This window comes from Cuculus canorus, chromosome 4, assembly GCF_017976375.1.
Source record: "Cuculus canorus isolate bCucCan1 chromosome 4, bCucCan1.pri, whole genome shotgun sequence".
Lineage (NCBI taxonomy): Eukaryota > Metazoa > Chordata > Aves > Cuculiformes > Cuculidae > Cuculus > Cuculus canorus.
In genome coordinates, this window is record NC_071404.1 from 76,123,385 (window position 1) to 76,148,269 (window position 24,885).

Here is a 24,885-nt window from a genome sequence, read left to right on the forward strand (position 1 = left end):
CTGGAGAAATTCACTTCACAAGAAACTATTTTATTTAGGAAATTTCATACTGTCTGTGTGCAGCCACTTTAATAAATAAACAACAAAAAAATAATTATTTAATAGAACATTTGAACTTGTGGCAGTTTGATATAGTTATTTAATTCCTGGAGGGGATGTCTAGGCATCAGAGAGTTTATTGAGGGGTTTTTGGCAATGTTCATAAGAACGCACACAAAGAATCAAATTTGATAACAAAATCATCCTTCCTTTCATGCTTATGTCACCAGATAATATTCTGTGTCCATCTGGACTGGCCAAGCAAAAGAGGATAAAATTGCTCAGAGCATTCAGTATTTGTTGTGGAGGCACATGCTGTGATAAAACACAATATGATGATGTACTGTGATTTTCCATCGGATGCCAGTTAGACCTGATGGGTTTTGACCTACGACCACTGGCATGGCAACTTTCCAACCCTTTGAGGAGACGTAAATCAAGGCTGTACAGCTTAAACCCAAGAGCACCAAAGGCAGGTGTTGTGTAAACCCTTCATTATCTGCTAGTGTTTAAAGAATCTCCTGGGAAGGTCTCATAGGTACACCTATCATCACAGTAGGGCCTTCTCCTGTGAACTGATACATATGTGGGAGTCTTGAGCATTGAATGGTGTCTATCAGTCTCTCACTTTATACCAGACCCTGTGGCAATGCAATCTCACTAGGGCTTTCAAAGTTTGTGGCACCCATGGAACATGAACTTACGAAACAGTGAAAATTTAGACAGCACACTGTTGGCAAGTTACTGAAAAATATGCCGTTTCCATAGACTGACAGAGTGAATCATTAAGGTTGGAAAATACCTTGAAGTTCATCAAGTCCAGCTGTCAGACCTACACCATCATGCTTACTAAGCCATGTCCCAGAGTGCAACATCTACGTGTTCTTTAAATACCTTCAGGGATGGTGACTCCACCACTGCCCTGGGCAGCCTGTTCCAATGATTGACCATGCTTCCAGGAAAGAAATTTTTCCTAATATCCAATCTAAACCTCCATTGGCACAACTTGACACAATTTCCTCTCATCTTATTGCTAGATTCTTGGGAGAAGAGACCAACACCCACCTTGCCACAACCTCCTTTCAGGGAGCTGTAGGGAGCGATCAGGTCTGCCCTCAGCCTCTTCTTCTCCTGATTAAACCAGTTCCCTCAGCTGCTCCTCATAAGACTTGTGCTCCAGGCCCTTCAACCACTTTGTTGGCCTTCTGTGATCATGCTCCAGGACCTCAATATCCTTCTTGTACTGAGGAGCCCAAAACTGAACACAGTATTTGAGGTGCATGCACGCCTAGAAGCACCTGCTATGGGTTAGATGTTAACACGTCTCCAGTGCAACCCCTCACTTTGCTATCCAGGGCACCTTGACTCCGTATGCAGAGATCACTGTTTGCTGCCTTGCTCCTTCGAACCTCCTTACAGAGACAATTTCACTTTTTTCATGCTTTTTTTTTGTTGCCATTACAGATTATTCATTCGCCAGGTGGGGAGATCTCCTGCTTGTTTATTCCTGCACATGTTAGCAGCAGGAAGGTTCTCCAGTAAATCCACCTGCTTCTTTGCTGCCAGCCTGTTCGCAGTTTGGTAGCAGGATGCCAACATCAGTTTTAGCTTTGCCTTAATTTCGTGGCTTTTAATGTCTTACCAGCACATTTATTAGCACTGCTATCTACATGTCCCTTTTAGGGTGCCTGTTCGGAATGCACAGTGGTACTTTTTCCAAGTGATGTGCATGGATGTAGCACAGCTTTGTATCCAACAGTAATCATTTTCTGCAGGCAGCAAACACAATTAATGCATAAATATAGGAGACGAGAGAAATAACTCTTTGTTCCTTATGGGACAAACACACCAGACAACGTTTCTACAGAGTTTTTCTTAGCGATAAGAAGCAAAAGTAATTCGAGGACTACTGCCCATAAGAGCGTCATCACCCACAGAGAGGAAATCGCACTTTATATTTTAATTTTGTTGGCAACTTTTTATTCTGGCAATATTGTTCTAATAAAGTAATACTTCTCCTTACAATTAGTCTTCTATCTGTGCCAGAGTAAGCAGTGGTCCTAAAATCAAGATTTCTAACTGCTTATGAGATTTGGCTGGGCAGGACCTTACAGTACAAGTGTCTTTTCATTTATTAAAATAATTTCTTTCACATTCTCATTGACAATGACACTGCAAAAAACAATCACTAGTTCTAAAATACTTAGAAAAAAAGATTTTTCATTGCTACTTTTTTAAAAAGAGTACAAAATCATTCTTTGTCTCATGGGTGATTATAACGTAAGACTATGTAGTGATTTAAGCATTTTGTATGTAGAAAATGTCTAAATTTGTAATGGAAATATTAAATATGAGAAATTGTAATTTCAATAGTTACCACATTTTTATACGGAATGTTTTATAAAAAGTAAAGAATTTCTCTCAAGGAATGCCAGGATGAAAACAAACCACAAGTTTTTCTTTTAACCTTAAAAAAAATTTCATTTTCAAAATTAACAAGAAAATGAAAGGATAAGTTGCTCATAATTTCCTGCAAACCAGTGTATTAGTAAGAACATTCTGGAGCTTTCTGGACAGTTTTTCTTCAATATGATTTGATAAATTATAACACATTGCATGTACTAATGCTTTCAGATTTAAAACTCCAGCATTTATTATTGATTGGTATAGCATACGATAAAAAGCTCTTGTATTTCCAGTTACACTTGGCACAGAAAGAGTACTGAGGCAACGTGGTATCCTTCAAATCTGAGTCTCTTTAAGAGCAACTTTGCTTGTTTAGACACCAGAGTTTGTCTTGCCCATGTCTGTTGTCCAAGTCCATAGAGCTCATAACTGTTCCTCTAATGAATAACCCTTTCAGTGAAGAATTTTTTCCTAATATCTAATCGGAATCTCCCCTTGTGCAACTTCACATCATTTCTTCTCATCCTATCGCTTTTCACTGAGGAGAAGAGGCCAAAACCCACCTCACTGCAGCCTCCTTTCAGGTGATTGTAGACAATGATGAGGTGTCCCCTCAGCCTTCTTTGCTCCAGCCTAAACAATCTCACTTCTCCAGCTCCTTCACCAGGCAGATTCTATTCAAGGAATCGGAGATTAGAATTTTACTTTTCCTTCCTTCCAGCTTGCTTTACCATTTATCCTTGGACTAAATGGGTGAAAAGTCCTTCCAAAATGGCAAAGTGGCAAAGTAGGGAAAAATGAAGCTTATGTTCTTGATACTCAGTCAGCTCAGACTGCTCCAGTGAAACAGTTTCCCATGGAAAAACGCTTATTTATTAAATGCAGAATGTTCCACCAGAATGCGATTTAAACAAAATTATATCCTGCCAGCTCTTCTGCTTTGGCAGGCTGAAGAAAAAGTGGGCAGTTGAACAATATAAAAAAATAATTCCAAAAGATCAAAATTAAATGTAGTTTTGGACTTTCTGATCTTCCAGAAATTAAAAAATGCAAATAATCCACCCTCTGCTGAGAGAGTTTTTTAATATGAGAATATCCCAGGAAATGGATATTTGGGGTTTTTACTGCCTTTTCGTTCTATGTAAAAGCCAGAATTATTAATGCAACGTTTCACGTCACATCTTTAATCCAAAATATCGATGTTTAAGCAATTTCTAAAAGTTGTCTCAATATTCTGCTTGAACCGCCCTGACTGAGTTAGATTGAACCAAAGCTGTGGGCTTCAAGGACCAATGTTTTCCACCCCAAAACATCAGACTTTCAAGTAAATGCCGTATAAAGAATGTTTGAGTTCACATTTTTGACAGCACACTGTATTTGCTTGCCTTCCCCAAAACCCATGAAATATCGTCTCTTAAAACTGTCAGCGATTCCTGAAAGCACAAGTGCTTTTTTGGTTGAGGTCCAACTGTTTTAGCAGGGTAAATCTTCCATTCCCTGGGTTCTCAGAAGTCTCTAGGTCTGTACATTAGCCTGCTCATTAATAGTGCAAATAAAGCCAAGATTAGGATCGTTGTAGTTCATAGAAGTTTTGATATTGATTTCAAATTGTCTGTAAGAGCAGCTTTGACCATAACCTGAGGGCTTTGGGGAGGGAGGAGGCCACAGCTGGTCATCCCTGGGAGCTCCCTGACCCTCTCTCCTGTAGCCATCGATACAGATAAAATAGCTATAAAAAACAAAGACAGTCCAGATCCACTACCTACACCTGGTTTATTGCTGTGAACGGGCGAGGAGAAAGCGTCAGGAATCCTAGATGGGAAATAGATGGGAAAAGGGTGGTGAGATGCCATGGGCAGTAGTTTGTACCAGGGGAAAAGCAGTCTGGTGAAGACTAGAAGAATATGGGAGAGAAGCTCAAGGGATGAGGGTCAGAGCTATGCTCTTCCTATTTTCCAGTGATGTTTAATCCCTAAGGGCTGTTAGGCTGAAGACCTCCTTTGTAATGATATTTACTGTAGGTTTTTCAACAAATTAGCACAAATGTTTGGAAATTAATAGAGTATATGTGGATAAATAAGCATTAATCTATACATATCTATAATTAATAAAGACTAAATACTCTATAATCTTATTAACTTAGCCAATCTTTAATGGAGCTCCAGGCATAAGTATGAACTGCTGAGGCTACGCTCTGTATGGTTAATGATAATAATAATGCATTTCTTTTAAAAAAAAAATAGGTTGAGCTGCAGAATGTGAATTCTTTAATATAAAAGCTCTGCATGTGTGTTCCTGGTAACGTATCCCAAGATTTATGTGTGTCATAAACAAATGTCTGCGGTATTACAAAGTGTAATTCCACTGTATTTGTTATTAGGAAAGGGAATAAGGTTTCCCATACGCTTTCACTATTATTTCTCTTGTAACTGGGAACATGCTGCCAGTGCATTATCAGGAAATAAAAGCTACCCATCACTGCTGTGAGGTGGGTGTTACAGAGCAGCTCTGTGGTAAAGACCAGAGAGGGTTTACTCTCAGCCTTCAGAGAGCAAGCACCTCTCAAAGCTCAGCAGCAAGATGCAAAGCCTTAGACACGTGACACCTTATCATTTCTTTGCTTAATACCATAGAATCATAGAATGATTTGCCTTGGAAGGGACCTTAAAGATCATCCAGTTTCAACCCCTGCTGCCATGGGCAGGGACAACTTCCTATGCGTAAAGAAACATTTCAAGTTGATGGTACACACATTGATTTAAGGAGCACTGGAAAACCTCAGCTGAGACTTAGATGTAAAATTACCTACACTCAGCTGACCGTTTGTTCTCCTTCCAAGATTTTGTAAGGGGTAAAACAAAAATCCCTTCTCTTCCCTGATGTGCTGAGAGTTCATATCACACTAGACTAAGAAATAGGGGAAAAGAAACTTAGGAAAGGGAGTTTATTACTCTCTAACCATTACTGTTATGGTTTATCTTGAGGGCCACGGCCAACGAGCCCCCATGTATTGTACTGGACATTCTCCAAAGGCAATAAAAAGTCCATCCATTGGCATGAAATTACAACAGGGCAACGTGGTGATGGTTGAAGCCACTAAGAGTGCTCACCATCCAAGAGTAAAATTATTTTCAACTGTTTAGCAGACCAAATGTGTTGGGGGAAAGTTTTTGGCCATATCTTGTATTTTCCTAAGTACTATCCCCCCTTTCTTCTGCTGTTATATCAAACAATATTCTGTGCTGGGCCAGTGTGAGAGAATGAACTTGTGATTGTGAAAAGCTACAGTTCATCACAACGTATACAGGCACAGGTATGTGCCTCTACATCTACATGTCTGCAGAAAGACTGCAAAAAGCTCACTGTACAGCTGTCATCTTCTACCACTAAACTGATGAAACCCAGCTGAAATTTATCATACAGGAATTATTATGGGATTAGTGGTTTCGGTGGCTGGTTACCGGTGCTATAGCTTTGGACGAAAAAGTTTTTGAAGGGTGCTAAATCCCTGCAGAGGAGTGAGAGTACAACGAATGAAGAATGCAGAGCGTGCAGAAGAGGTTGAGGAATAAGGAAGACTTTTCCACAATGGAAAAGTACCACCTACCTTTCAGCTATTTCTCATCTTACTGTTGCAAATTCTTTTCAGGATTTGAATGTATACTTTGTCAAACAACCCCATTTGGGCAGCAGAGGATTAGCCAAGTAAAATCTACCAGAATTATCTGGTATTTATGATTTTTAAACAGCTAATAAATAAAATTATGGCACTCTGCCACAGCTAGGAGAGTAATAGAACCTCTCACTTCAGAACCGAGTGGAAATTCAGTGTAACACCTATAATTAAAAGGTTGATACTTTGCTGAACATATTTTTCTCACTTTAATGATCTTAAGTTACATGGATTCATGCTCTACATTGCAAGTAGCTACACAGTTTTCAATGGGAATATTTAGAGAGAAAAGTATGACCTATAATGACTAAGATCAAAACCAACTAGATTTAAAAGTTAACTGGCTCAGTAACGCCATTTTGCCTGCCATGAAAGCACATGCAAATGGCTTTGAAATAGGAATAATTTTTAAATTAAAACAAAAAAAAAAATCCCCTCTCCCTCCCCAACCTTTGTTTACATTTTTTGTTTTCTGAGATTTTATGGAGGCTTTTAACATGCTGGTGAGCTTAGCTTTCTTCACTGCTCCTAAGTGTCAAAAGTTATTCACTGTAAAGATTGACAGCTACTATTCTCAAATACGTGATAAGGGAGAAAAAGCAAAAATTCAACTACTGTGCAACTTATGAAAGGGTCACAAACGTGAGATACACTGATTTTCACTGTATCACTATTGTCATCAGGTATTATTAGGCTTGGAAGAAGTATCCTTCATCTAGGGTCTAGGCTGAATCTTTCTCCAAAAACTATTCTCATTATAAGGCTCTGTATATTATACCTCTAGAATGTGTTCTCGTACAAATGATCAGTTGGGGAAAAAATTTGAAATTTTGAAATTATGTTCGCACTCTCTTCTAAGCAGCCAAGAAAACATGTCATAAAAGACGTCAGTAAACACTCTCTGATTAAAAAATGCTTGCTAGAAATGTTTACTCTGCCTTCCAAATAATTCACTTTATGTACTTACGGTATAACACAGCATTCATCCTGTGTAATTTATAAAATCAGGCATGAGGGGCTCGAAGAGAGCACAAGCATGCCTTTCTGGCAGGAAATACTTCACCAGCGCAGGATGCTTGGGGAAATTTAATGCATTCCAATAGCAAAAAAGGTTGTTTGTCAGAAGCCATTTCAGAAGCCCTAGGGATAAGTCATCTCTGTCAGGAGTGATTTAGTAGTATCTAGAAAGGGATGAGCTCCATCGGGTGGTAGGAAATCCTCTCAGACCCTCTTTTTGTCTCTGGTGGCTGAAATCCCCTGCCAGACCTCCCACTGAAGGGGCAAAAGAACAGCTACTTTCTTTCCTAAGGGTCTTCTCCAGATCCTGGTGAGCCAGCTGGTCGTTTTAGCTGCTCATGGAGCTGGCTTGCCATGAGCACCTACATACGGTTAAGCTGGAGGGCCAAAGGGTACCACCAGGATAATTTGGTGTGACATCCTAAATAACACAAGGTGCAGAAACGCATCCAGTGATTTGTGTATCCAGCTTCGTCTGACTTAGCCAGCAGCTGCCTGGACTTATCTGCTGCCCATGGATCTGCCTTGGCTTGTATTGTCCAGATAGAAGGGCTTTTTGTTACTGGAAGTTACTAGAAGGGTTGAAAGATTTCATATCTTTTGACAATTACGTTGTACCACTGGAATTTCTCAGGGTTACAGGTCTGAGACTTTTTCAAGTCTCTAATCCAGAGTGATCTGAAGACAGGCAGTACTTCAGTTTTACTCTGAGAATAATTTTCTCACTTTTTGGAAATGTGTGGCGTACTTGTTAATCGTATATTTATGACCTGAGGCATTTCCTCTAGCTCTTAAAGAGATTTGTTCTCAATTTTAATTAAATTTCTTAGTTTAACAAAAAAGTAACATACTGGAACCTCTGAAACTGCTTAGGTCAAATTTCTCAGCCTTATTTGGTGATTTGTCTTGATTTTATTGGAGAACATACTGGCCTTTGATGTTTATATTCAAGAGAATTGAGTAGAAACTTACTATGGGCATTGCCATTTTGCTTTGGATCTTCCAGCTTCCTCTCTGGAAAACTTACTATGCTGCCTTCAGGCTGGAGGTAAAAAGTACTAGTACTAGTAAAGCAGGGGTATGCAGGAGGATTTTTCTAGGCCAGAATGCATCCTCAAAGGTAGAATAGATTTCATATGCAGTACTCTAAACTTGAAGGACATAGGAGTGGCAGAAGCAGTATGAACTCCAGTAAAAAGAGACAAGCATGGTGTGAAGAAAGAACATTTGTCTTGCAATTCCCTTTTCATTTTGCAGAAACTTCCAATTCCAGTTAACAAACACAATCAAAACAGTGAAGTAAGCTCCCCAGATAATGCAAGGCAGCGTCATGAAGAAGAAGGGTCAAAAAGTTAAGCTCTGCTAGACAAGTATCAAACATCTCAAAAATATTAAAAAGCAGAATTTAATCCTAGTGATTTTTAAAGAACATCCTTATCTGTCAAGATTTTGCAAGCTCCAGTTCTCAGAATAACGGATACAAACATAGAAGCCTCCACAGCACTACCAGGAAAAACTAGGTGATAGGAGTTTCCTGGCAAGCCATCCTTTTGTTTGAGAACAAAGACAAACGTTGCACTGGCACGGATTTCTGTGAGCCTACACAATTTTAGGGACTCCAGTTCTAGCACAGTTACACTTTATACCGACTGCAGTCAGACATCTAGCTGCAATCCACGGAGGTTAAAAGGGGACCTAAAAAACCTACTAGATTGATTAAATACAATTTGGTTACGTAAAAGCAGAAGCTTTCATAGGTCATTGGGAGTAAATGCAAAGTAGACTGCGATACAAGTGCGTTGCTTGTAACTTGAGGCACTGGAATAGGTTGCCCAGTGATGTCACGGCTGCCCCATCCATGGAGGTGTTCCAGGCCAGGTTGGATGAGGCTTTGAGCCCCTGATCCAGTGGGAAGTGTCCCTACCCATGGCAGGAGGGCAGAACTAGATCTTTAAGGTCCTTCCAACCCAAACCATTCTATGACTCTGACTCATTTGAGACATATTCTACAATAATTTAAGGGACAGCCTTTTCCTGATCTTAAGACATTTTTTACTTTGCCCTAAAACCACAGCAGAAAACATTTTCATCTCTTTGCTGCCACGCATGCTCTCACAGTGCAACTAAGCGTGACTTTTCCTACCTGTTCAGGATCTACCTTTCTCTCCCCCATGCACAGCACAGTGAAAGGGTTGGGCAAGGCTAGAATGGAAAAGGACAATGACTGCTGCCTGTCTTCTTGCTCCCAACTATCTCCAAAGCTTCCGGGAACATGTCAGCATAACCATGGGTGTTTCTAGAGACCTGGGCTTTTGTAGCTGCTGGCACAAGGCAGAAGTGCCGTGCCCATCCGAGCAACCACTCTGTGTGGCCCAGGGAAGTGGTTGAGACATCATCCCTGGAAGTAATGTAAAGACATGTAGATATGGCACTTATGCACATTCTTTAGTGGTGGAGTTGGCAGTGTTGGATTCATGGTTGCACTTGGTGATGCAAAGGGTCTTTTCCAACCTAAATAATTCTATGATTCCACAGTGCTTCTCAGTATCCCATTAACTTAGACTCTGATTTCTGATTTTTAGAGAGTGAGTGGGCAGTGGGCAGACTTAAAGTGGAAAGAAGTGACAGACGACAGACATAGCTGGTGTATGAAGCTAGAAGTAATGTGAAAGTCGTATAGAAACAATTTGATTTAATTATTTGAGATTTCCATTACAAACTTTGGAAGACTTGTAAGGAAAAATAGCAATTAACAGTAAGACAGTAAATTAGAGAAGTCTGCACAATAAGCGTATGAATTTAAAAATATCTGTTTACAGACAAAAGAGTTCCAAGGAGAGCCATGCTTCTGCCCTGTCCCTCTGCATTTCAGTATTTCACATATTCCCTTTTTTACCACTGACAATAGGAGCAGGAACAGAGAAATTTGCAATAGATGTGGTTTCCTTGTTCCTCATCCCAGGCTAAAGGCTTTACAAGCCCTTCATTTAAACATATGGAGGCACCCTCTTAAAGTTACTAGTTATATCCATCATCACGCAAACACGCCCTTTCTGAAGGACAGACCTGAATTTTGAATATATCACCTCTGTTCCAATCTCTCCTTTATGATTGAGTGTGTGTTGGAAAAAAAAGTGTAATTCCACCACAAAGCTTATACATCAGTTAGTTTTTAAGCAGTAAATTTAAAGTAGAAATTTGAGTTTGCTGGTAAGAGTTCAGAATTCTGTGATAAATGCCCATGATGAGAATTTTAAGGAATTTTTGTTTTTATGACAAGTTACCCAAGTAAATTATTTCCAAGGGCAGTAAAGGAACAGAGAAACACTCTGATTAAACCTTAGCACATCCAAATCCATAAATTAAAGAAGATGAATAAGGTACCCGCCATTAGTCCAGTCCTTAAATAATTTATAACAACTGAGTGCCCACGTATAACGGTAATATTTCTGTTGTGTTTTTTCTGCTTAAAGAAGCAATTCTGAACAACCAAGAAACAAGAGAAAGAAAGATAACATACACAACTAAAAGAAACTACAGTTGTGGATGTTACTTGTTCTTTATACTGTATTTGTATTGTGCCAAAGTTGATCTTTTTTGGAGACAGCCTAAACATTACTTCAGAGGAATTGTAAATACCGGTCCCTCTACTATTAGTTACATGCAGCGCAGTGACTAACACCGACACAGTTTGCTGCAACAGGATCATGATATCTGAACATGAATTTTTTATTAACAAACTACTTTAAATCTCCACATTGTCCCTTTAAACCCCTGAGATGTTTTTCCTGTTCAATACTTCTTTTAGGTGGTTTAGGGTTTTTTTTCCTGATTGATCAGAGCTAGATGAAAGCCTCTGTCTTTCTGGCCTCATGCTATCGCTCCAAAAGAATACAGACAGACAAACCTGCCTTGTGCAGATACGGATACAGGGCAAGAAGCATGTCTACTTTTCCCTGGGTCGCTGTTGTAGTGGCCAAGCAGAACTGCAGCCGTAGGGAGTATGGGAGCTGGGATTTCTTGCTCTTTACAGACAACACAGCCTCTGAAAGAAGTAGAAAACAGCAGAAAATAGCATTAAGGCTGCATTCAGTGCTCCCCAGGCAGCAGACACCAAAATTATGACATTCATAGACAATGACAATATGAGAATCATAGAACTGATTAGGTTGAAAAACACCTCTAAAATCATAGAGTCCAATCCTTAATCTAGCACTGCCAACTCCACCACCAAACCACGTCCCTAAGCACCACATCTATGTCTTTTAAATACCATGAGGGATAGTGACTCCACCACTTCCCGGAGCAGCCTGTTCCAATTCTTGACAACCCTTTTGGTGAAGAAATTTTTCCTCTTATCCATTCTAAACCTCCTACAGTACAACTAGAGGCAGTTTCCTCTTGTTCTGTCACTTATAACTTGAAAGAAGAAACTGCCTTCCATTCCGTGAAGGGGGGTGGAATACTCATCCTGACAGAGGAAAAGCTCTTACAGCACACCACACAGCAGGGTTTGCTGCCTCCGCGCTAGGGGAATCGTAGACAGGCTCTTTCTCCAAACTGTGAATTCCAGTTCTTTGTTGGGTTCAGGCTATAGACAGGAGAAACCAGCTTAGCAATGAGGCAGCATTCCCCCAGTGAGATCTGCCATGAACTCAAAGCCTGAGGTGGGAGAGTATTGGACCCCAGTTCAGAGGTAGATCCAGGCACAAGGCAAACAGCCCCTTACGCACAAGGCAAGAAGGAACCAGCAGAAAAAAGTTACAGATTCAACCTCTTTTTCAAACAAGCATCTAGTAATGAAGGGCCGCCTTGAGCAGCTGTGCTTGGAGTCAACCAAACCTTTGCAGCTGAACAGATGAAAGAAAGAGACAGTGGGGAAGTCTCATATTTCAGGATATTTTCCAGCATGCTCTGCGACAGCGGAAGGAGTAAGGATTGATGGACATGATGTAGATTCTTCAGTTCCTTCCCAGAAAGCTGAGCTGTTACTACAGCCATTAAATTCTGGCTCAAATGAAAAACAGTCGTGATGTTGCTAATATTGATATTTCTGCCACATAACAAAGAAGGAAGGAGAGGCCGTGCCCTTTCAAGGACTTTGTACCTGGCTTGTGACCTCATTCAGAGAGCAAAATACCACATTTTTCCGGAGACTGGGCAGATGGCGTGGCAGAAGATGGGACAGATATTTAGACTACATGTTCCTGATCATGTTTATTTTAAAAACTGGACCCAAAATCCATCATCTACAGCTGACAGATTACCTCCTCCCGATTCCCAAACCCAAATAGCCTTTCTTCAAGAGATTTCTTCTGCTGAAAATACTTAAGATTTTAAAAAAACTGAACTGATAAGAAATAATCTGTAAGTCCCTTCACTGCTCTGCTGCAAGCGCCTGCAGCTCCTGTCCATGCTGCATGCAACCTGCAAGCAGAGACCTCAGTGAGGAGTGGGCCCTCCCTACGGCCACGGGGAATCACCACCCGTTCTCAGCCTAGGCATGTGCTGCTTTTTTCCCCTTCCAGGATTTGTGAGTAGATTTGGTTAGCATTCCTGATATATCCTTCACAATTGGTAGTGATTTATATTAAAGACCCTCAGTGACTTCCCAAACAGGCTGTAAATCATTTCAGCGTATAATGCCAACACAGAACTGCAATCACTGCCAGCAGGTAACCGCTGCAGACGTAGCCTGCTTCAACAGTACCAGCAGCAGGTTTCATGATTGCTCACTGCCCGGCCCAATGCCTTTCATCTTCCACAGTCAGACACTGCGGGAGAACTGGAAGCAATACATTGACTCCTCTGTGTGGTCCTGGTTAAAATAAACCCTGCAAGTTTTTAATGCTTTTTATTTTTAATTTATAATTTTTTTGCCCTATTAAGACTGTCTCCTTGCTCTTCGTTAAGCTTTTTGTCGCTAGATCTTCTAATTAGTACAAGACTGTTAGTTGCGAATTCCTTTTTCCAAGAAGAGAGATCGAATAATTGCCGTGACTATTCAGATATGAGCACCCACACGTGTGGTTGGTTAATGGCTGTAAACCAGAGAGGGGGAGACTTAGACTAGACAAAAGGAGGAATTTCTTCACTATAAGAGTGGGGAGGCACTGGCCCAGGTTGCCCAGGGAAGTTGTGGCTGCCCCATCCCTGGAGATGTTCCAGGCCAGGTTGGATGGGGCTTGGAGCCCCTGAGCCAGTGGGAGGTGTCCCTGCCCATGGCAGGGGTTGGAACTGGATGGGCTTTAAGGTCCCTTCCAAGCCAAGCCGTTCCATCTGTGCATCTGTGGCCAAGGTGCTCTCACTGCTGTGCTATCTGTGTCACAGTCATAGGATCATCTTTCCTATAATACTTAACCAAAACCTACCTTCTGAGTTCACATGTGATGTTATCAGCCAGTTAGTCGTGAGCAGCTAGTAAAGTTGGTGCAATATCACCCCATCCATCTCACTCATTTCCTAGAGCAGATGCATTCCTCTGTGCCGAATTAAATGCAACTAGACTCCTGCCAGTTTTCTGACTTTGGGATGGAGTTATGAGATAGCAGCACAAATAATTCTGATAAATTGTGTACTCCACTCATCAAGGAAAAATAAATTCTTCTGTTTGCAATAAACATATTAAATATGAGCTCAAAACATGACTTTTTTTTCTTGCTTCAAATAAACCCGCAAATCAGACCTCACACTAAGGCAGCTGCTCATGGGAAATGCTGAACAGACTCAAGTAATAACTCTATAATAAAAAATAGATCTGCAGACAGAGCTGCCTGTGTTCAGTACCATCAGAGACCTTCCTATTCATTATTTATATGGCACTATAGATTAGCATAGCAATTCACAGAAAGAAATACAAGAAGAGGTGAAGTTCCTTATCTCAGGAAGGCAGAGCAGGGGCCGAAGCCCTGCTCCCCTCGCTGGGTGTGCCAAGCAGTCAGCAGCCACCACTAGGAATTGCACTGTCCGTATAATGCACTGGGGAAAAAGTGTCTTAAGAGGGGGTGTAAATCTGTGAGGGCTGACAGTTACCCATTGACCTGGGACCTGGTTAACAGTTAATCAAATCAGTTTTGGCATAGCATAAATAGTACACGTGATTTCAACATCCCATTAAAGATTAGACTAATTTTAACCCCTAAATTCCTTTAAAAATCTAGCCAGCAAACCAATAATGTGAATTCTTTAATTCCTGCATTATAGTATTCAAGAATTTTCTATTAATATTCTCTTATAAGCATGTGAAACGCTCCAAAATCTTCACCATACAGAAATCAATGACTCATCTTCACTGGGTTTATAAATTCCTCATCGAGTTGTGTTTTAATAAGTGCGGATACAGTTCATTCTATTGTCCGCCTTTTGGAAGAAAGTTGTGCTCCAAATTGAAAGCTGAAACTAAGGAACTTTGAGTTCTGGTCTTGCGGTGACACTGTCACTAAGGTCAGGCTAGACATCACTTATTTTTTTAGCTCAGTTTTCCTATGAGAAAAACAGCAACTTGTTATTTCACGTAATTCTTATGGCAGTTACTGTCATTATTACTCTTTCATTGTAGTCCTATGAGGATGTGTTGCCAATTCTACATCAGGCGTTCTCAGAGTTTTGCCTTGCATAGTTTTCAGGGTGGGAGGGAGAACTGAAAGAGGCAATCAAAAATCACATCCTGACAGCAGCTGCTTGCAGTGGAAAGAAACATTATAGAAAGTATTCTTTGTTTCTTGTCCCTAAAAATTTCCAGCTGGAAATCAAGAGCAAAACTTCTACTTTGCAGTCCTCTAACTTTCCACAGACCACCAACAAACTGCTGCACACAACAGCTTGGGAATGAACCCCAGGGCTATGTAATTGTGAAAATGTTAAGGACGTATGTTAGGAACAAAAAGGAATAAATGCGTTAAAACACTTCCCAGTATTAATAACAAGTACGTAGCACAGAAGCCTGAAAAACTCTCTTGAAGTGAAAAATGCAGAGGAAATTTTTATCAAATCTTAAAAACATCTTATTTGGAAGGGATATCCGCAGGTGATGTAGTCCAAGGCCTTCCTCAAAGAAAAGGTAACTTCAAAGTAAGATCAGATCGTATCTCAAAGAATAGAGATTCCCCAGCTCCTCTGGGCAGTCTGTCCCAGGCAAAAATCCTCTTTACTAAGCAGTGTATATAAACTTGCATAGAAAATCTGGTATAGAAAAATTAACTGAAGAATATGTATATTTGTATATTTGCACATATTTTGTCTCTACACTAGCTATAAATAAATAGTAATGTGTATAGAGTAAATATATATATATATATATCATGCACATACATAAAAGAAAAATACCTGCAGCAGTGAAATCGCTACCCAGCTGTAAGTGCCATTCCCAAATGAATGTTAACTTTGAGTTCTGTCAAGTTAACCCATTTTCAACAAGATTCTGAGTCACATCCTTCAGATAGTGATGGGGCAATGTAACCTTGGCCAGGCAGCTCTGGGACACCAGACAGTGGCACATCCTCTTGGCCGAAAGCACTTCCTAGAATGGGTTTGTGGAAATAAAATAATTCACAATGACAGCAAATCATAGATACACTGAAAAGCAGAAATATCAAACTTCCTCTCCTTCTCTTGATCTCCTTCCAGACTACGTGAAGAGCTATATCTTTTTTCATCTGCCCTCCACACTGTGCAGTCCTCACGGACAGGCTCTGCAGTGACTCGGGATCACGATTCCAAGGGCAGCTCTACCTAATGGAGTGCCCCACAGGCAGGATACCCCTGGGCACCATAACCACAGAGATCCCGGCCACATAGATAGAAACCTCCCAGATGTTGACATTTTTGTAGTTCCCAAAATCCAGAATCACAATATCTCCTCTGGAAGTCCACACGTATGACCAGGATGTCAAACAAAATTTTTGGCTTCCTGCTCCATATTAGGCCAATATTGAGTCCTGCAAATTACAGGTCTCTCCTAGACTTCTTCTGATGTTCTCAGACATGTTCAGCAGCTTCTGGAAAGGTCCCTTAAAACAGCTGCAAGAGTCAGGAATTCGGTTGTTCTACAGAAATAAAGTTTAGGCTGTCATAAGGACAATTTCAATTTTCATGCTGAACAATGTCTATGTTTCACAAACAGGATTTTCCTCTAAAACCAGATTTAAGTTTTCACAGACAGTGGTCCCTTCTTTCCCAAATGCCCTTCCTGTACACTATTATCAGTGATATGAGCAGCTTCTCAAATGAGAGGAGGCACATGAACCAGCGCTTTTTAGCCTACCTCTAAATCGGTGCCCAGGTATAAAATGCTAGGCAAAGGACAAGAATCTGTCTATTAATTCCTGTAATAATCCTTTTTTTTTTTTGTTTAGTTTTGACTAAAGTTTCCATACTGTATTTTCAAAGAAAAGGATCACCAATCCTCTTTACATGCGTTTCTGCACACATAAATGCACAGTTGCATATACCTCTGTCCCATTACAAACAACACTAAATACTGATTACTTCTGCCTCACTTTCCATGAAAAGAAATACGAGATTAGTTTTTGTTGGCTCAATTAGTCTGGCATCTGTCCTCTGCACCCTATAAATCATTGCACATGCAAAGAAGGGCCCATGCTTTAGCAGTACTATTGATCCACACAGACCTTTAGGTTAAGAGTAAAGCCTCTTTAATTACTTTGGTTGACTTTCAGGGTTTGGGGTTTTTTTTTTGTTGTTGTTTTGGGGTTTTTTTAAATGTCTTAGGAGGACCAAAGCCATGTTTTAGCATTGTTATCACCTAACTTAGATTCAGAGTTTTGATCTCTAGAGAAACACTTCCTATCTCAGCCTGGCTTGGCCATGCTTGGCATTGAAATCAGAAAAAGTCATGCTTTCACCTTCTCAAAGGATTTGATAACCTCTACACTTTCCTTAGCCAGAGGTGTTTTGACCTTTAATTAAAAGGAAAATTTGTTGTCTTCCATTCAGAAGGCAGCAAATAATGAACTCATTAAAATGAGGTTAGTGTTCAGGCCTTAGAGCAATAAGAGCTGAAGTCTCATTAGCAGCTAACAATCCAGAACATAGCACATAAATAAACCTAATATGGCAGAGCAAAATGCCTCGGTGCATTAAATTTGAGCAGAATCAAATGTTTACAGTCAATGATGTCTGGGGCATGAAGTTTTAATGTACTTAATAAAGGAAAGCAAATTGCTTCCTATTAGGCATGAAATGTTACTGCAGAAATTGCCCCAAAAAGTTTATTATGTAAATGAAGGATAGAGTTATAATTAACAACGACATAGCAGGAAAATATCAGTTCTGCTTAATAGATGCACCAATTATGAAGAATAAAGACACAGCAACTTCAAATCTACAAAAGGTAATTATATGGATTAACGTAAAAGACTGCTGAATGTAAATGCAATGTTAAAAAAGAAAACGTATCTTGTGGATGTCACAGACCGAAGCCTCATTAACAAAGGAAAGAATCAATTAATAAAATGAAATCCACAAGTTCTAGGAGATTCTAGGCAATTAAGGTTTTGTATTTGACAGAACAGCATGGATTACCTTAAAAAAAACCCTGCCCTTTGCTCAGGCTGGCACCAAGGCGTGGATATTTGTCCATGTGCAGGTGTGCACCGTGGTTCTTTCCTTGGGGAATGACAATTAATCACAGAGTAGTTAAAGTTGGAAAAGACCTCTAAGATCATCAAGTCTAACCATCAAAACAACATCAATGTACCTCCTAAAGCACACCCCAAAGTGCCACATCTATGCATTTTTTTTTAATACCTCCAGAAGTGGTGACTCCACCACTGCCCTTGGCAGCCCATTCCAATGCTTCACCAATCTTTCAGTAAAGAAATTGTTCCTACTATCCAATCTAAAACTCCCCTGGTCCAACTTCAGGCCATTTCCTCTCATCCTATCACAATTCATTAGCACGATCTATATAACTGTCCAAAAATAAAACAACAGTGAGCTCCAGCTGTTATTTTAACACACTTAAATACTGTGGTCAGACAAAATATCCAGGAGAAGAATCTCAACAAAGTAAGATTTGTTATGATTCTTTTTAAAATCCACATGAATTTGCTATCTGCTGAAGTTGTGGGAAGCCCCTACCATTACTCCTTCGGTGAAGGCAGCAAAGTCCTAAGATCAGAATCCGATGAGGATGGGAGATGTGAATCCCCGGGCAAGGAAGGCTGCCACGGTGAGCTGGAGATAGCACGGCAGGATGAGGCAGAGAGTGAATAGCTGTGTTCACAGCTCTCATTAGGTAGGATTTCCAGCTGTTAACATTCAAAACCCCTTCTCCATCCTTCAAACCACTTCAGAATAAACCAAATACCTTCCACCACATGCGAAGGCTGAACAAGTCCTGGAAAGGTTTCTGGCACTGGATGCCAGGGATGCCCATCTCCTCCACACTGCATTGTCCAGGAGCCCGGGGTCTGCTCAAGCAGCAGCTGTCCCCACAACAGGCAAACAAGCAGAGCTTCACCCATCTGGGAGAGTGCAAGAAGAGTGATGAAAGAAGGTTGTTCTGCTTTTCTCTGGCCATGGCACTTTTCTATGCTTCGTGCTCTTCAAGTCTGTACCTGGTACAGGAGACAAAAGTTCTCATTATTTACTGTGCAAAATTACCAGTGAAGACAGCATAAGCCATTAGCAATTTTGTTTGAATATATATTTATTAAGAATAGGAAAGGCAGAGCCTAATCACCCATACAGAGATTTTTTTATATATATATTAAGGATGTGGAAGATGTTAAACCCCCCTCTACAAACAGGGAAGTAGTGACAAAATAAGTCTGGACTGACTTAGTGGACAACATCTTATAGAATCATAGAATGGTTTGCGTCGGAAGGGACCTTAAAGCCCATCCAGTTCCAATCCCTGCCGAGGGCAGGGACATCTCCTACTGGATCAGGTTGCTTAAAGCCTCATCTAGCCTGGCTTTGAACACCCCCAGGGGTGGGGCAGCCATTCTCAGTATTAAAATTAGGTGAGTTTATTAAAATCAGGTTTAGCTGAGCACTGTATAAATTAATATGCATATATGGAAATTGCAATTGAAAAATGCTTTCGGACCTCGCCAAACCCAATTTGAGTGACAGATTTGCCCTTTAGACAGAGAAAATGCTTGACACAATACAGGTTAAGGGATTTACATCTTAATCCTCACTCTGTGTTTTTAATGAGACCTCACTGGGCTGGAAGGCTTCTGCTTTTCCCACAGTTCTGTCATTTTATTGAGACGTGAGTGTGAGGGGAATTAGAGAGAAAAAATTTAGGGATATAATGATGTTTGTTTCATATACTGCTTATACTATATGTTAAGTGATTATAATTTCTCAAGATGTTCTTTCCTCAAAGGAAAATTTAATTGATTTTGCTCAGCCCATCAGTCTTTCTCAACATATATAAAATGCTCTAAATAGCTTGGAAAATTATGTTCTAAAATAAAGTGACTCAGATTTTATGCTTATGACTTTAATGGTGTCAATTTAGTGCCAGTTTTTACCACCTGGGGATTTTTCTCAATGTCTTAGCTAACAGTGCTGTTGATCTCTAAGGTTTTACATTTTAGTGAACATTTAGTTGTTATATATTATTCAAACACAGTCCCACATGTGAAATTCTCACAGGATTGAAATGATCAACTTATTAAACATCTGGCAAGAGAGGCTGGAAATCATACTGCTCTCTTAATATTTAATGCTAAAACACAACATTTACTGTCATTAGATTAACTTTATTATTTACAGAAACTTGTCCTGCTTAGTTTGGCTCCACTCTGGACTAAGATCGCCCAGGGCACCAGTCTACATCTCAGCTGCTTAAATCCTGGCATCACCACTTACACTGGACTGGCAATACTTTTGGTTTACGATCATAAGTTGAGTTTATTGTCGTTTTTTAAATTAGACCAGTGGGACGAGCAAAAATCTAGAACTATTTTCTTGTAATGTTAAGTGAAATTACTTACAATGATACAAAATACATTTTTTTCAAATTAAAGGAAACATCTAGGCTCAAACTGTGTCTAAACCACTGCATTCATTTTATTTTTTAACTGTGCAAGAACATGAACATTCGATCAATAGAAATGTTATTAATAGATAATGGGAAAAGTTCGCAAGAATCTCAATCTAGTTGAGACATGGAAAACTGATGAAAATAGAGCTTAGAGCCCTTTCAACATTGGTAAGACCAATAGGGAAATAAATGTACTATCCATTTCACATGGTAGAACATCCAAATGACATGGGCTGGTGATTGCAAGTAGACAGATATCTGTCCAGCAAGGATTAACTTTACAAGAAGCGCAGAGCTGACAGCTACGAGTAAACATAGACAGCTCATGCAGGCTGAACCATTTTTTCTCTCTCACAAGTGGTTGGAAATATGTCCAAGAAAAAAAAAGCTAAATGACCAAGACCACACCTATTCCTTCTTTAAACAATACCCTTTTCCTCCATTTCAATCAGTTTGATCTTATCTTTTGATTGGAGAAGAGAATGAAAATAAATAGGGATTTAATTCCTGACACGTACACTACTTCCACCATAGGTCAAAACTGGAGTTTTGCTCATTCACTCTTAGGGCAAAATTTGGTATTCCGACACAATCAAAAATGTTTCTGCAGGTAAGTAAATCTCAACACCTCCACATCTGGTACGATAAGTAATAGTCTTAATTTTACTTTGGGTTTTAAGCAAATTTTAGCAAGTGTCAATAATAACTGAAAGCATAGGTGACCTGGTGATTTAGCATATTGCTGCCTCTGAATAGCTGGATTCAAGTCCAGGCATAGATCACCAAAAACAATGTGTTGTATCTTGGTCCAAGTTAAAGAACCATCACCTGCTTTGGTACCTAGGTATTATTACTAGCATTACTAGCCCATCAAACTCTGATGGAACAAATTAAGCTCCCTGTAATTGTCTTATATAAAAGAATGAGGCCAAAACAAAATGTGAAGCATTTAACAGGAATTTTTTTTTTTTTATTCCTCAGTTGGACACATTTAAAATGAGGCATTCCAAAAATTAATATTCGTTTTTCTAAATGCATTTTAATTTCTTATTTATTTCAGGCTTTACTAGAGACTCAAAATTTACTGCGCACTCAGGTTGCAAATTTTACCTTCAACCTTGGATTTTCAGGAAAATTTTACCACACAGGTAAGAAGGAACTTCATGCTCTCAGGTAGCTGTAGTTAAATAGGTGACAGGATTTTAAACCTAGTTTTAAACGTCTCCTTTTTAAATAGCACATTGACTCAGTGGAGTAGAGGGAAATACGTGCTCCACAATTTTATCATCCAGTGTCTAATTCAGTGTCCAAAGCGGTAAAGCTACGCTACGGATGAGCCTCTCGGGAACATGCAGATGCCCTTGGGGCATTTCTGAAAGATGTATGGTAGTCAATCTTAGGGTTACAAAGGAGGCAAATTAGCTACTAAGATCTCTGTAACTCCAAAAAAGACAGTACAGCACAGAAGACATGCTAAGGCTTTTTCCAGTAAGACAGGTATGATGAAATATAAAAGATTGGAAAAATCATGTCTCATAACCTCTGAAGAGGCAGAAGTGTTTGAATGGGTTGCACAAGATTTTGTTATGAACGTAAAGGTAATATATCTTGGCAGTCTGAATATCAGGAATGATGATAAATGAAATCAAAATGAGAAGAAATTTGTATTGAAACCCCACTCCTTTCATACTCCATGCAGTAACAAGTTGCACACTTGCACTGTGCTTCTGTGGGAGATCAGGTGCTTTTACATCTCCTCCTCCTCCTGATTCTTTTCTCCCTTTTGCTCTATTTCACCACCGCACAATGCCCCTTTCTTTTTAATTGTATTTCTTTTCCTCCTCCTTGCTGCACCTCCCCTCTGGCTTCCTTCTGCTCCCACTAAGCCATACTGCTCCCTAGTGCTGCTAAGGCCAAAAAAAAAATAAAGACATATTCAGCAACTCGCTTCCAAGGAGACACCTCCTTCTCCTTCTTTCCAAACCAGATACCTTTCTCATCTTTGAAAACCAGTTCCAAAGTTCTCTGCTCTCAATCCATCCAGCTCTTATGTCTCAATTTCACCCCTTTTTAGGCAGGTACTGAGGTCCCTGGGAGAGGGAGGGATGAGGAAGCATTTGAGGGATGAATAGAGAGAAGTAAACTAAAACAATGTATTTATAACGCTGCCATTTTCAAAGTCCAGGTTGTTTTCCCCTTGTGCACACACATAATGCTAAGCAACTGCTGCCCGGGAAACCTTACAGGCTAAAGATATAGTCTGGAGAGCCTGAGAAAAATGAGAGGTATAGAGAGATGGAATTACTTGCCTGGAGTCATATAACAAGTCAGTGGCAGACCTGTGATTAGAGAGCAACTACGAAGGCAGAACTTCAGTATTCTCCTCACTTCGTCTTGACCTGCCTGTGTAGTTGTTCCTTCTGGAGATTAATTGGACACACACATAATACAGCAAAATAAACAAAAATAGCCCAAGGCTCTGAGCCACTCTTAACACACGATGTTGCTCGGTTGTGGCCATCTACAGAGTAAGGCTGGTATCGGGCATCACAGCGTTCACTGCAGAGAAAGGTAATTCAGAGAGGGGCGGAGGTGCAGAAAGAGATAACATTATAAAGACTATGATGCACTGAACAATGCCTGGCACAAAACATGCAGCCTTTCTACAAAATCAACCCCCTGACCTGCCAATACATTTATTCTTTGTTCATCCCAAAGACCTCCACATAGTTGTCGCAGATTTTCTTGCCCAGTTGACACAGTGCTGACCACTTTCAGACCTGCTCCTGCTGTAGAGAGGGAAGATAGGAGAATGCACATGTATACCTGTCCTCCTGAGGCTCTCAGGGCTTACAAGAATAGCGCAGAACTACTTAATGAGTTGAAGCATGCCGTTGTCTCCATTAAGGGACCTGCTGCTGCCCATACTCAGCCACGCATCTGAGTTTTTAAGTGAACACTTCATTTACACATTGGTCATGGTGTTTTGTCATATCAGTTTAGTGGACAGTATTCTCCATGCAATATATGCTTTATTGACTAATTGTAAATAAAACACGGAAAGGTATTCTTTAATTACTGTAAGCATAGTTTGTTTACCCAGAGAGACTTTTAGTATCAGATATTCAATGTTTTTTTATTAGTGCACTGCAACTGCTGTGCCTTATTGACTTCCTTAATGTGTGATTCTGCTCTCCTTTCCAAAACTTGGATCATTTTAAAGCTACAGGAGGGAGATGAAGATGGGACTATGTCGGCAGATTAAGCAGATATAGTTTCATCAAAAGATGTTGCTGATATTAGTACTACAAATAAAAATCCTAGTTGGTATGCCTGTGCGCAAGTACAATGACACATCAGCCTGACTGCTCGTCATGTCACCACCATCACCATCAGTCCCTTCTGTGGCACTGGTAAACTATGCACTGTAGATGTAATGTTATTAGCAAATAAACCGAATAGGCTCTATTAGTTATACGCTTTTAGCAAACGCTTTCTGCTTGTTCGTGCTGTGGCAATAGATATTAAGATATTCTCAGGATTTGCATTTAAGATTTATTAAATTATTGATAGCAACTTCAAACTTAGTTTCAGTTTTGTGCTCAAGAGACCTCTAAGCTGTGTTGTGGTTTTAAAATATGGGATTATTTATTATGCATAAACTTTGAATTATTACCTACCTCTGTAAAGTGCATACTGCATCTCAAAGCAGATGCCTATTGTCTTCCATCATTGTGGGTCTACAGTGTTTTTCAGATTTCACATTAAATAAGATAGAAAGTTATATAAAGAGTGTTAATTGGATGAGAAACTAAAGCCTCAAAAGCCCTTGTTTTCCCTCCAATACTCTGAATAAAGAAATGGGCAAAAATATTTTAACAATGCAAAGAACTCAACAAATGATCTATTAAAACTTTGCTTGAGAATTCTGGGAATAAAACCCACTGCTTAAGAATTCATAAAAATCAAACAACACTTTTTAAAGGCTTGTAAAGAAAATGATCTACAAAATTGACACAATCATCAGCTGCTAAACTTCCAAACTTTCTGTTTCAGCTCTGCCATTACAGGGTGGAGTTGTTTTTGTCTAAACTGACAAGTGTTATTCTTCATCTTGTTTGATTTTTTTTGTTACAGTAAAAAAAAAATGCAAATTTGATGACTTGTACCAAAGAAGTTAGTAAGAAAACATAGGATTTTAAAATGCAGTTTTTACTAATGAAATTATTTCAAGAACCATAATGTACTTCAAATGTTACTAAGGTGCTAAATTATACTTTGACCTAAATCTTATATCCAGTGATTCTAGTTCTTCAAATATTTCAAATATCCACTTTTTTTTCCTCTTCATTTCTACCTTCGGTTTTCTCTCTCTGGATTACCAAAGAGATCTTAGATGGCTTCAAAAACATCCATCCCTTTCTCTTCTGTCCTACTTTGAAAGCCTATGTTAAGACTCTTCCCCCCATTCACATTTCCCTGGCACGTGATTGGGTGATGGTGTGTGAACCACAGACTCTAAAAAACAAGAAAGCAGTTACTCAACAGATGAAGTAACAGAAGTTTTCCACGCAAGAGCAGACATTCACAGAAGGAGCAGCCACCAGTCCTCTATTTTCAACAAGGAATTACCTAGAAAACAAGTTTGTTTTCTTTTTCAGGCAGCACTTCCATCAGCAGGATCAACTTTCTTAGAACTTACAGAGTGCTGCAGAGAGGGGAGTAGACT

At 39.8% G+C, this 24,885-nt stretch overlaps 1 protein-coding gene across 2 annotated transcripts in view; it reads left to right on the forward strand.

Moving 5' to 3' along the window:
- NDST4 (N-deacetylase and N-sulfotransferase 4) overlaps positions 1–24,885 on the forward strand; it is a 152,039-nt gene that overhangs the window by 74,794 nt on the left and 52,360 nt on the right. For both annotated transcript variants that reach the window (XM_054065802.1, XM_054065801.1), the window contains exon 4: positions 21,217–21,304. In XM_054065802.1, the coding sequence (XP_053921777.1) occupies positions 21,217–21,304 (88 nt within the window). The remainder of the gene's footprint in view (positions 1–21,216; positions 21,305–24,885) is intronic.